The sequence below is a fragment of the Haemaphysalis longicornis genome, unplaced genomic scaffold (genome assembly GCF_048455015.1).
Source record: "Haemaphysalis longicornis isolate Haplotype H1 unplaced genomic scaffold, Haemaphysalis longicornis Haplotype H1 scaffold_3, whole genome shotgun sequence".
NCBI classification, from domain to species: Eukaryota; Metazoa; Arthropoda; class Arachnida; order Ixodida; family Ixodidae; genus Haemaphysalis; species Haemaphysalis longicornis.
The window spans coordinates 85,561,972-85,576,107 of record NW_027526335.1 but is presented as its reverse complement, the minus strand read 5'-3'; the positions used below and the strand labels follow the sequence as shown (position 1 = coordinate 85,576,107).

At 44.8% G+C, this 14,136-nt stretch overlaps 1 protein-coding gene across 2 annotated transcripts in view; it reads left to right on the top strand.

The window, feature by feature from the left end:
• The window catches only part of LOC144174764 (uncharacterized), a 163,337-nt gene that overhangs the window by 51,274 nt on the left and 97,927 nt on the right, over positions 1 to 14,136 (top strand). For both annotated transcript variants that reach the window (XM_077703630.1, XM_077703631.1), the window contains exon 3: positions 122 to 167. In XM_077703630.1, coding sequence (XP_077559756.1) covers positions 122 to 167 — 46 coding nt within the window. The remainder of the gene's footprint in view (positions 1 to 121; positions 168 to 14,136) is intronic.

Genomic DNA, 14,136 nt, shown 5'->3' with positions numbered 1-14,136 from the left:
AGAATCCTGTGCACGTAACCCGCTTGCAACCCTTGCTATTATGTCGAAGGCGTGTACTGGTGGCGCACTTAATTTCGCGCAGTTCTTTTTTTAATCCGTTTATGTTCTCCTGCCGTTTCAGGAACATCGAATTCAAGTCGACCAAGATCAAGCGTCCGAGTCAACATGTGAGTACATGGAACTTATTTTCTCCGATGCAGACACGGTATATATGCTGCTCCAGCCTTTTCAAGCAGTCCTGAGAAGGAAGCTTTTATGCACAAGGACGCGCAATTGAAATCTGAACGGCCTGTTCGTACCTGAATGGCGAGTACGTATACTAATAAGAGATCATTTTTCTACCGAAACCTGCACTTGAATATGTGGGATACAACGCGTGTGTCGTGAGGCATTTTCGTGAAGCGGTATAGCAGCGGACTGGTGGCTATACTTTAGAGAACACTTTCGCGGGAAGTAGCATTCACCACCGATAATAGCTGTCGGTGTTGACCTCCTATTTCAGCCTGCGCTCCAAAGCCAAACGCAAAGTGATGGACAAATAAAATGAGAACATGAAAATACGAATCAAAACACGCGAAATCAAAGATAATGTATAGGGGAGCTAAAATAAGGGCTCGCTAGTGTTTTATTTTAGAATTCACGTTTTCAATATTTGGTACTGTAATAAAGAAGGTAATAATTTCACTTGCGGGGAATGGAATCGTGCTATTTGTGTGTCCTGGTTCATATTTTTGTGTTCGCGTTTCATTTTTTTATGTCTGTACCTTCAGATTGACAAAGCTTCGGCTCTGCACGAAGTCTAGCGCACGCAAATATCGGGTGTCATAATGCAGGCCAAATGCCAATCATGGTTCCAGTCCCATTGATTCGAGTATTAGGACCGCAATGTATATGCGTACGCAAATATCGCGCCATCAAATACGTCCGATATTAATTATGTTTTGATTCGGTTTGATTAGAGTATTTCGATTTCAATATATTTCAGTTTTCGTATGGCCACATCTACTCGGCCCGAGCTCAGTCTTGGAGAACTGAAACACGAAAAATGGCTGTAAGTGTTAAATGCTTTGGGGAGGGAAGTACCCTCTGAAGAACCGCGTACTCTAAACGGCAGTAGAGCTATTTGAACTTTCACGTGACATTAAAGCTAAAATATTAGGTCTGGACACATCGGTCTGTGTGTATAGTTGTGCAACGGGCACAATGTGGACTGAGGGTGAAACGTGGAATCACGATGCATCCTTAATTTAGTAACGACCTCGCAAAGAAGCGGGAGTCATTGACGCCCTGCAGTGCACCCTCCCATTGTGTCTCTCTCTCTCTCTCTCTCTCTCTCTCTCTCTCTCTCTCTCTCTCTCTCTCTCTCTCTCTCTCTCTCTCTCTCTCTCTCTCTCTCTCTCTCTCTCTCTCTCTCTCTCTCTCTATCTATCTATCTATCTATCTATCTATCTATCTATCTATCTATCTATCTATCTATCTATCTATCTATCTATCTATCTATCTATCTATCTATCTATCTATCTATCTATCTATCTATCTATCTATCTATCTATCTCTATCTCTCTCTCTCTCTCTCTCTCTCAAATAAACCATTATTTGATTTCTTGTTCAGTATTGAAAGCTAATTTTTTCCCGAGAAATCTGTTCGATCCTACTCGAAAATTACTGCATTAAATTTCCGCACAGCTATACATTGACCTTGTGCTCAAGTTCATGTATATGCAGGGTCCATTTAGATCTACAACTTTCCTATATTTGTGATACTAGAGGCCATCGTAGGATTTTTACAGGGGCGTATTGTTGTATTTTTGTAAGTGCAGTGTACATAACATGGTGACGCTCATAGAACTGGGCTCAAAGCTGACCTCGCGTGCTTCGTTAAAGCTCCCGGCTCGTCTCTCTAGCCGCTATACATGCGATGCGCCTCGACTTCGGAGAGGGAAAAAGAAACTTAAAAAAAAAAAAAAGAGGTGTCGCGATTGTCCTAGGGATGGTGCGCTCCTTCCAGGTTCCCAGACTCTTCCGCTCCTCTCCGGGCTCTAAGAGTCAAGTCCTTCTGAATCCGAAAGTCGGAGCTCGCCAGAGCGGCCAGATGATAGGGCAGGCACATGTTGCGTGAAATAAGTTGGAAGGGTTTCCGAATTTATTGCATGCGTTTGTGTGTGTTTGAGGGAACACCTGGGATAGCCGGGATTTGTGTGGGTAAGTTTTTGTCTGGATTTGCCTCAACATTTGAGCTTCCGAACCGGAGAAGTCCATGTCCGGGTTTGGGGAATGACTCGTGCACCTCTAAACCATGGGGCGTTCTCTAAAGCAGCTTCGTGGGCAGCGTATAAACTCTCGGTAGTATACGCTTAGCTATGCAGGCTACGACAGATTGGAAAACAGGTTGTCGTGACAGCGTGCTCGTGCCACACAAAGGCAACAACGCGCAACTCGGCGTTAATGCCAGTGGTGCGAAACTTGCTTCCTTCCCATATCGATAGCCCTTGACGCGGTGCGATTCTCCACGACTTGTCGTCTTTGGTATTGCGAAGGTAAGTCTGCCATTTTAATCACAGGGACCCGAGAGCTCTGAGCGAACATACACGTTCGACTTGATGCAAGGTCTGACGTTTTTTGCGAGGGTTTTCTTTAATACACGTTAATACACGTCCGCGACTGTCGCGAAATCGGGAAATGCGATCGCAGCACAGGTCGGAGAAGAGTGTAGGCGGGTGAGGTTTTTGGTGAGCTCAGGTGGCGAACCCGGGCAGGGAAAGAAGGGTAGGGGGCGGGGAAGACACCGAGTGACCCCTTGCAACGCGGGAAGGAAAGGGGACTCGCAACGTCAGCGCTGCGGCACCACCACGAAGGGGGGGAGGGGGCGAGTTGAAGGGGCGGTGCAGCGAGCGGGGCGATCACGTGCGGCCGCGCTCTCCACCCGTTCCTCGGGCTCATTACCGAAAAACAAATCTTAATTAAGAGCGAGTCGGACAGCGCTAATGAATGGCTAATGAAAGCCGAGCGACATTTGCAATTCGGGCGCACTAACGAAGCGCCCTTGGCGTGGGCGGCTGCCGAAGAAGCAGGAGGAGAAGGAGCATTTCAAAGAGCCTTAATTACACGCCTCCGCTTCATCTGAATACGACAAAGGGACGGCTCGGGCCCGGGGCCCAAAGGAGCCGACATTTGCATGGCAAAGTGTCCCGGAAAGGACGCTGATAATGATGGCCAACTTTAAGATATTAAAGCCCGATTACTGCGGCCCGAGGAGCGCGCCCCTTTGATCGCCATCGTCGCTGCCTCCCCCTCCGCCCCCTTTAAGCGGGCTTCTCCGCGGCCAGGACTGCTCCATGTGCCCGGCTCCTTTTATTTCGGCCGGTGCAACTGTCAAGAGCTTCGGATTTGCGAGATACGCGGCTTTAGAGTCCATGTGCGCGAGGAATAAATTCTTCCCAATCTCGAAGTCCACACCGTACTGCGGACATCCTCTGTGTGCTAGCTATACGATCCCTGCGTGCCTTGAAGTTTCCAAGCATACGGCCACTAAGGCTCTGTTGTCTTCTTTGCACATACAGCGATATTATTCAACCACGCGCGCTCTGAATTCGCTCAGGGGATAGGTAGGACGGAAAATTGGAGCCTGCACGGCGCCCATAATGGAGTATGAACACCTGCGAATTCGCACAACCGGTTTCGTCACGCTTTCGTGTCTTCCGCGCATGCGCAGCCGCGTCTGTCAACTTCGTGCACCGTGGTTGGGACTGCATACCGGGCGTTGTCGAATGCTTTAAGGGATGCTGAATACGGTCATATAAGGATGAAGCGCCATAGCCCGACCTGTGTGTGCGCCTACACTCTTAATCTGGTTCCATATAAGTTCCAGTTAAAAAGGGTGATCCATATATTTTATGTGGATCCGAACGAAAGAATAACTGGAACGAAGCATATAGGTGGATCTTATCTGGAACCGTCAGCTTGTTTTCTTTATGTTCGTGGTTTGTATCTGGAACCGAAGAAATGGGGTCATGCGATGTCGGCGGTTCCGGTTACTGTTCCACTTATGTCCCAGTAAACGGTTGGGGAGAGTGCGTTTGTATATTTTTTACTCGTGCCTTGTTCCACATAACTCGTGCATGGCAGTGAAGTATGCACTCTTTCATGCATCAACTGGAACAATGAACCGCATATATATTAGGTGCTTCTTGACCCAAGATGCACGTGCGCGTTTAATATACACGCGCACACCGCACATAAAATTTAATGAACTTCGCCGACATCTATAAAACTGCCTTGCAGCAGTTAACTTTCATAATACGGCTAAGCTGTAGTTTTAGGGATGTCCTTTGGTAGAAAACGAAATCCCACTTTTTTGTCAACGCCGTACAAAGCATCAAAAATGTCGAGAGGAGGATATCTTAGGCCAAAAGAAGAAATTGCAAGAACCCATTTCCAGGTGTTCTGCGGTACCCAAACCGCTTTCGTGAACATCGTAGTTTTCTAATTTGAGGCGTCAAGTAAGAAATCACCAATGACTTTAATTTGTGAAGGACTAAACGTCTTCTCTTTCCCCGTCTGCCGTTCGGGCAAAGCCATAGCTGCTATAGCGCTGAAGAATTCGTGGTGCTTTTGTGAACATCTTCATTACGAAATACTTGTTGAGGTCATTACATTTTATGCATTTGGTTTACAAAGTTTCGCAGAAACGGCAGTTTTTGTTCAACACTCAGTCATCATCTCGCTGTGGTGTAGTACGCGCTCAATGGTACTTAGTCCACGTTACTTATGTTGTGATGGGGTACATACATAATGGTAACCGACTGCGTTACATTTTACACCGCACACATCATGCTACGCATGCAGTTATATGCTAAGCAGTTCGTTTTTGTATTTTGTCTCGTCCCGGCTATTAATTTTCACAAGCAAAAACGAAAACCTCTTTGCAGGAGGAGAACGACACAGAACACGGAGAACTAAATCTACCCCGCGGCATCTGCCTTAGATTCTATATATTTATACTGAAATGTCATTCTTATTTAAATTATGCATTGCAGTATCGCGAGAATTCGCAGTGTTACCCTAATGTTGTTACTTGCCATAGTAATTCAAGTTCACCGAATGATCTGCCTTCTCCTCCTGGTCCCCCCGTTGCTCTTTTCCTGCACTATTGGTGTTCATGAAGAAAAACTGTTGGAAAACGGGCAGATGTATTATTACTCGCGAATTAGCGAGTAATCACACTGGATTCACAATACGGAAGTAGTTTTCTATAACGTGGATATCAAAGAGCGTCGCAGTATATATTATTGGTATTGGAAAGGCTTGTTGTCAAGAGAACGCAGTCAATAAAGAATCGTCGTTTTGTTTTCACTGCAAAGAACGAAATAAAGCTGTCATCAAAGTTTATGCACACATGCCGCACGCGCTCACGGCCCGCGGAGAGAAACAACTTTAGCCCAACTAACGTGTTAAAATGGCTAATATCTGAGCTCTTTGTTCCAGCCTCAGAGACGCGTAGACGTCCGCTTAGAGGCCTACTCCCATTTTCCGAAGCAAATATAAGCGATTAAGGGTGCCAAGCTTGTGATCTCTTCCGCGGACTGGTCACTGGCCACGGGGTGCATCGCCAGAGGCACGGAGGAAGAAAAAGTTGGCCGAAACCATTACGAAACGACCGCCACTTCAGTGCGGCATGCCGTGCGCATGCGTTGACAGCCGCAAGGCAGCGCCGCTTGCGTTGATGCATGGTATAGTGGGACGGCAACGGGTACAACGACGATGAGGGAAAAACGGGACTGCGTGAACACTTTTAACGACAGCAGCGCCCCTACGTCTCAACGTTAACGCAAGCTAGTTTTTGTTCGTCCGCATGCAGCGCCATCAGTGGCCTTCTATAGCGGTTTTCTTGATTGCTCGCGTTATGCGCCTGATGTACTAAATGATCTGTCGGTCAGACTGGCGGGAACGGTTACCAGTTTGGTTGTGGCGTGAAACTGCGGATTTCTTCATGTCCTCGAGCTGTATTTACTGTTCGACGAAGTGAAGGTTTGCCAGGAGCCGCAAAAAAGGTTAGTGCTGCTTATTTATGTTCTGGTAACGGTTGTTGTGCATTGACTTGGTCATTACTGCGTCCGATAAACGTGCCGCTCCGCTGCCTATTCGATGCGAGAAACGTTTGCGCCCGTTATTCACTTTAAGCTTGTGTGTTTGTGGGTCGGAGTCTGCTTGACATTTCTAACTGCGTACGTTAGCTAGTGCTATTTAGAAAGTTGCTGGTGTGCGCATTTCTCGAGTCTGCATGTCCCCTTATGGTGTGGTGTTGCTTAGTTGCATATTGACGGTTGCTGTACCTGTCAGCGGTACTGAATCTTCTCGGGTTAGTCGCACGCCATAGTCTCGCGCGTACACACTGCACAACTTGTTTGTCAGAGCGTCTGTCTTTAGACTTATCGGCATTTTCAAACTTTCGTGTTAATTGCGTTGTGTTGGTCTGCTGAGAGCCATAAATTTACTGTGCTAATCACGCTATTCCGCCAAATGTTGATGTGCGTTCAAGGCGTTAGCGGCAGCACTGCTTACGTTTATCTGTGCTGTGTGTGTAGTTTTTCCCTGTTTCTTCCAATGCCTTCGATGAATTCAGATGGTCTATTTACCCTAGTCAAGTTTAGTTGGCTCCCTGACGTGTAGTGAAATGCAAGGGAAAGTGGTTGTCCGAGCAGCAGCGTATACTAGCAAAACGTTCTTTTTGTGGAGGGGAAGTCAGGTGGAAACACGCAGAAAGTGTGGAGCCGTTTCTATGCTGTCAATGTCAGTGGTAACCTGAGACCTCAGAATAATTACCCATAAAGCTCACGTGTGGACTATTAGAAGTTTTAACGTCACAATGTAAGTTTAAAAATAATTCATTCCTGCCATTTTATGCTATCAATGTCAGTGGCAGCTAGAGAGTTGGAATAATTTTCGAAACGGTCAGGTGCAAAGTTGTTGCATCATGGTGTGCACCAAACATTAATCCATTTCTGTTCTCCTTTGAACGTAGCAGATTGCTACATTCTGTATTCATTCTCTATGACCTGTTCAGAAAGAGTCTGTGGCTGACTGTGGAGACATTTGGCCCTCCACTGATGGGTTGTGATAAATGTTTTTGTTCCTCTGCAAAAAAAAATGAAAACAAATTATTTCCATTCTTTACATGCTCCTGCGAAGTCATGGCGGCATGCTGAAGAGTCGTCGGGGAGAGTGTGGCGGATTATGAATGCCCTGTGGAGCTCATAAGCCACAAAAGAGTACCTTTTGAGTCGTACATATTGTGCAGATTTTCACCAGTTCGCATAGACCAGGGACAGGTGAGCTTAAAGTATGTTCAAATATTTTTATATCTCAAATTGTTTAGCAAGAAAAGATTACCAGGGCTTCCGCTGTAAAAAAGACATTCGACTTTCGTAGAACGAATCAGACATTATTCAATATATTCTCGTGCTCCCTGGGTAAAGCAAGGCAAGAATTTATTCTCTGATATTTTTGTACTGTTTATTTTCTAGGCAATAGGGCGAAGATAGACCTAAAACAGCTGTACAAGGAATGCATATGGCCATTTTAATTGTATTTGGACCCCTTCTTGGAAGTGTATCATCAGAAAGCAACACATTAAAACTCTTACACAGGATGAAATCATTGCATTCTACAAGTAAGTACGCACTGCCATTTTTCGGTCTTTCATGGCGCGTTTTTAGGTAGTTTCTTTGTAACTAATGGTTTGAAACTTTACTTCTTTTCAGTGACAGCTTGGCCTGTGGCTCAAGGTGACAGTAGGAGCTTTTCGGAACACGTTAGCGAAACTTTCCTGGAAGTGCACTTTGAGACGTCCCTGGCAAAAACACCCGGGTCTTAATTTTGGTTGGGTAAGCTGGCATTTTGTTTTTGCGGGACTCAGGGGCTGTTCACCTTAATTAAATCTCACTGTTAAGAAGTTATCGTGAACGCCAATATTGGCCATTGTGTTCACATTCCGCCTATTACGGATGCTCTAACAGTGGCCAAAAAACCACTATTTTGTATTTAAGTTTTGTAAATATTTAGCTTTTACACCTTGAGAGTTGTTGCTGTGATTTGCCAGCACCACGGACACGCCCAACGTGGTTGCTGCTACAACAATACGGTGGCAACTATCGATTTAAATTTCCCGCTTTTAATACGCCCGTAGCACCAATAATATACTCCCAAATACAGCCGTAGCATGAGTAATGCTTGCATTGGATTTTGACAGGTGGTTAAATAAGGGATAATTTTTTTAAGGGAATTGCTTAGAGCACTGAAAGTGTCGTCTGCAAGAAAATGTGGTATAGTGATTTACAAGAAAACTGTGCAACAGCCTAGTTCAGCATTAGTCAGCTCAACTTCTGCCTCATACCACTACGAACCATGGAGGTAATACATATCGAGAGGGAAATATTTTAGGTGGAACTAATTGCCCAAAACATTTCTGCCACAGTGCGATATTTATGATTTCCTACGACTGGCCATTTATTTATTTGTGGTAGAAACATCGTTTAGCTGTAAGTTATATTAAGCCAGCCTGACTACAGCATTCTAGGGAGTACATTATACAGTACAGAGAACATTTTTTGCAGAGAGAAGGTGTGTAAAATATAATGCCGAAAGGTGATTATAGTAATTATTATTTGATTAATGAACGAAACCTGTCAAGGATAAAAAAACTTATATTCAGGATACCGAGGCAGCAAGGTGGGATACTTTACAGAATCAGGGCAATTTCATTGATTGTTTGTGGCGATATTGTTTAGCGCACTTTCACCTTTAGCAGCACCCCCACAAAAAACACAAGAAATCACTGATTTTAAATCAATTACTGTGTTATGAAAGGGCCTAAGCAACTCACTCATTTAAACCAACCATGTAACACAATATTCTTGTTTCCTTGAAGGTACATGAGGTGAGCAGTAAGTCTTCTCGAGGCCCGGTTATTCTGAGAGAAGGGACTGGCGCCATCAATATTGCCCGCAAGAAACACATCACGGATTCGCCGCCTGCATTGTCACTTCAGGATGTGGTCATCCTCTTCGCCGCATATGTCATCTTTTTCATCGTGTCATCATGTTCTCATGCTTGTGTGCCTTTGAAGAGTTCTTGGGACTTTTGCAGGGAGTTCTTGGAAAGCATGAGAAATTTGACAGTGGCCTGATGTCATTTAAGTTGGAGTCTGTTGAAATACTTGAAGTGTTCAGCTCTACTTAGGATTTTAAATTATTGGTAGAGGTTAAAGTATCTCTTGAAAGGCATGAAGGAGGTCAGATGAAAGGCATGAAGGGGGTGAAATCAGATGAAGGGGTTTAAGTTACTGGCACATGCAAGTTTCATGTCAACTGAACACTGAAGTCGTGCCTTATTTTTCATCATTGGCACAATGCGCAGGCTGTCTTTGAATCTATAGTGGGTGTTAATGCAGTGCATGGCACCGCATTGTAACGTCCTATTATTCAAGTGTAGCTCATGAGATTTTTTGTCGTGGCAGTGCTGCTGCTGATGCAAAAAGTGACAGTGCTTATTTACGCAGATGGCTTCCGCCTTCATTGATAAATTTTAGTGCTGTAAGGGAGCTGACACACATGCCGTAGAAGAATTTAAAATGTGCGTATTTGGCTTGAACAAGTCTTCTCCTTTGAACAAAGTTGCATTTCTTGCTTGGCAGAAGCAGGGCTTTGGTCACAATTACACTGACAGCAAGACGGGAGGGTTTTTATAGCACGCAACTGTGAATTTTACCTAAGGTAAAACGTTGAGGCTGGAAAAAATGCTTTCAAGTCTGCTTTGTAAAACTGGTCCCCGGTATGATGCAACGCTGGCTTGTTTGCTTCTTAAGGATGCCTGACTTGTTCCCGCTTGAATTGATGACGTATATAATTAGTCTGCTTCTTAAATTTTAATATGTGTAACATGCTTCCAGCTACCTGGTTTGCAAAATTATATAAGATTCACGCTGGCTTTTGTGAGATTTCCTGGGATGAATTATTTTAAACAACTACAAATTGTTTGGTCAAGTAACGTGCCTTAAGTCAAAGGCTTTTTCAGGACGCTCATAAAGTCTATTTTGCCTACAAATAGCTTGATGTTACACTTACGTCTGGTGTCAGGAAACTACTATCTTTAATAATCATGTTTTAATTGTGGCATACTACCGCATGTGACCTCTCGTGTCAAAATGTTTTATCGTTAATCTTGGCTCGAGCGTTGTTTTCCTAAACTCTTGCAATGCACTGTTGTAGGTTTTTTAATAATACAACCGTGTATGGCTTGTTTTTAGGCCTTTCCCTACAATTTAATAGCAAACGGCATTTTCCCAAACAGTTATGCGTAAACATAGTATGGCAAGCGCAATGAGTAATTCCGCCTTTGAATTACCTTGGTTTATCTGATAAGACAGCATATTTGATGCTCACTGTTGTATAGTGTCTGTGTCAGTGCCGCGGTAGACACACACGTCTATTTATTTATGAAGCATTTGACCCTAATACCGTCTTTATTAACCATGTTTTTGAGTAAAAGTGAATATGTGAAAATGCCACTTGGAGCCTAGTGCTATCGTTATGGTATTTATTCCTTGTACGTTGGTCATTTTCTGTGCAATTTAAAATAGACAGCCATTCAAATCTGAAATGTATGAATACTAACACCCAATAAAGTTGTATAGTATGTTGAAAAGCAGTGTATGAGTCATAATAGCTTGTTTCGTGCGTATTTTAATGCAAGTATATTGTTTCTTTTACATGCAGCTGAAACCCAGAACAGGATTCTGCAGGTGAAGCCAAAGACTGTGTGCCGCTCTAGGTGCCTCAGACCAACTTTTATATAGAACTCTGCTCCGATAGGCAACTGTTGGGAACTGTCAGGGACCACACTGCTGCGGTGGTTTCTGCTTTCCAATTGTTGGTATCACTGCGGGTCATATATCAAGGCTGTGTTAAAATGGTGCTTGCGGTTTCCTGCTGATACCAATGCATCCGCCAGCCTGGCATATGACCTCGGTGTATACCGACAGGAAAGCAGAAATATTGGAAAAGTGGAGTCCCATAGACAGCTTCCCAATGTCTATAGGAACACCGTTTTATTTAAACAGCTGGTCTGAAGGTACCTGGAACGGCGCACCTGATAAATTCCATAATCATTTTACATGGATCAATGTTCCAGTAACTTAAACTACCCTTTTATTTGGAACAGTGATCCGCATACTTTTATTTGGAACACCGATCCACATAATTTAGATGCAAAAATATGTGGTGCACTGTTCCACTTAATTTTCAGGATATGTGGAACACGGTTCCAATTATATAACTGGAACTTTTTTGCAAAAAAGTTCCAGTTACTAAGTGGATCTTACGTGGAACCAGATTAAGAGTGATAGAGACATGCAATTTAAGATTGTAGCGAGGTGAATGGGTCACTGCCCATACATTTGACCATTTCTGAGAACTGATAGATTGTCCTTATGCGAGAGGGAGGCTCGTAGCCCGGGGGAGGGGAGGAAGGGGGATCACAGGGACGAGATAGTTGGGTGGCACACCTTCGTGCATTACGATTTTACAGCGAAGCTATTCATCGCCATGTTTCCATGTATTGCTTATGTAAGAAAAAAAAAAAAAGAAACTCCCGGTGCTCCACGTTCATTCAAAGTGGAAGGCCTTCGTTGTGCACGCTTGTGTTTAGGGGCGAAGCCCCTTAGGGGTTCGGGCTCTCCGCTACTCCTGTCGTCGTGACACACAGTCACGGTACTAAAACATCGGCACACTCGTTTTCCAATGCATCGGGAACGTAACGCGCATTAAAAGAAGAGTATATAATGAATAAAACCGGTTCAAAATGAGCTAACATGATTTAAAGATCAGTGGAAGGCTCCCTGTCCGCTTCAGCAATCGTCAAGCACAAGCGGAAGCTGTTTGTAGACGGCTTATTATTTTTGTTGCACTCAAATACTCGCCGGCTCTCGACGCTGGGCCTGATCGCGTCGGGTGGTCGGCCGACGAAAGAAATTGCCTTCTTACATTGTCCAAGGGCATCGTTGATCACAGAGGACGAGCCTCCAGGGTGAGGCGTGGGCATTTCACTGCGCTTGCACTGACCCCTACCGCTACTTCAAACTGGGGCAGGTGTGACACAGAAATTGCTTAAATCCGGTTCAGCGCATGAGAGGGCACCACCGCCTTTGCAAACGCGCGATGGACCCTCCAACCGGCGCTTCTCCGGCGCCCAACCAGCGCGCGCCGTGTGGCAACAAAGAGACTTACCTACAAAACACGTATGCACTGCATGCTTCGCCCCTCTCGAGGTTTCACGTTAGTGGAGATGGCCCGGGATTTGTTTGTTTGTTTGTTTGTTTGTTTGATTTTTTTTCTCAGTTATCTAACCAATTTCCTGGCGCTCTTTGCCCTAGTTGGCCTTGTGCATAAAATTGTTTGTTTGTTTGTTTGTTTGTTTGTCTGTCTGTCTGTCTGTCTGTCTGTCTGTCTGTCTGTTTGTTTGTTTGTTTGTTTGTTTGTTTGCGAGCTCACTTGCTTTTGCTTGCATAGTACCTAGTTTCCTTCCACTCTCCCGTGGTGGCGAGAACGTTGCGCGTACCCGCTTTCCACGGAGCGCCGGTCACTTCGAAGCGTCACGCGAGTCTAGTTTCGTGTGGATTTTCGGGGCGGCGGTAGTTGCCCACAAAACTACATATAAAACGGGAATGCAAGATAATAATTGTGTATGTCTACCGTTCGTCCCGATGACTGCCCATCACGGCAATAAATGAGTTAGTACCATAGTTCGTGATTCTGCATCACCTATGCTTCATTAGTCACCCGCCATCATAGAGTGGAATGGCTCAAGATTTCTTTAAAATTGCTTAATCATTTCTATGTAGACTCAACGAAGAAACCCGTCGGTGCGTCTGTAAAGCTTGTCGCGTCACACTTTCCCCGCTTACGAAAACTGTGTTAAAAAAATCAGAGCTCTTGCACCCGGCGAAGAGTGAAGTCCAGCGAAGTTGACGCTCTGGTTGCATTTGCTATGTTAGGGACTAGCTGTTTGGGCTTTGCTATATTGCTCCATAAGTACAGTGACCCGATCTCGGCGTAACAAGCTGAAGACACAGACGATTGGTGGGTAGAGACAACGACGTCTCTAGTGCGCCGCACAGGTGGTCACCAAAGAGCGCCAGCGTTGCGCAGTGTCAGAAGGGAGAGAGAGGCCGCGCTTGGCGAGGAGTGTATACACGTCTCACAAAAGAAGTGGCGGTGGTGGAGAGGAGCATAAAGTGCGGCTTTAACCATCCTCCCTCCGTAGATGCTTCACTGCACAATTTTGCGTCACAGTGAAGCATCTACAAAGCTTCACTGTGCAGCACGCAATGTGGGAAAGCCAGCCTGCAAAAACCAAGCTTACAACGATTGTTTTAAAGTTGGCTTCACCTTTGAACAAACATGCATTGCTGAGAAGACATTTTTCGAAATGCAGTAGGAGTAGTATTATATCAAAAATATGGAGGCCAGAAGACCTGTTCTTATTTATTATGAATTTTCCCATACGCTCAGCACACGCTGCTAAGTACGGCTCGAGACCTCGGAATTCTAGCCATAGACAGCTTCACTGCAAAAAGGCACTAGGTTTTCATAATTTCAGATCAAACTTCTTGTTTTTTGGCAGTGCATTTTTGTGTAATAGTAAAGTCTACTTTAAAGTGAACGGTGTATAGCACCGTGCGGGGATACACGTAAAAAGGCCCTCGGACAACCTGGCAGTGAAATGAGACTACGCATAAATTACCCCTAACTGTTTCTTCTTCGCAGCGGATTTGTGTATAGTAGCGAATCTGGTTTGAAGGGGCTCGTTGTATAGCGTTCCGTGCGCATACGTGCAGTTTTCTGGAAATAATTGATATTAGGCCTTAGGACCTTCTTATTTTGATACAGGACCTCTTAGATTGCCCCTGAAAGTAATGTATTCCCAGCAAAGCAGCTATTTATGACGTAAAGACTTAGTACCTTCCTAGTTTGATATCACACAGCTCATACGGCGCCTGAAAATATGTTTTCTCACCAATGCGCGCGTGCAGAAGCGAAGTCGACTTTAAAGGGCTTGGTCCATAGCAGAGCGGCAATTGGA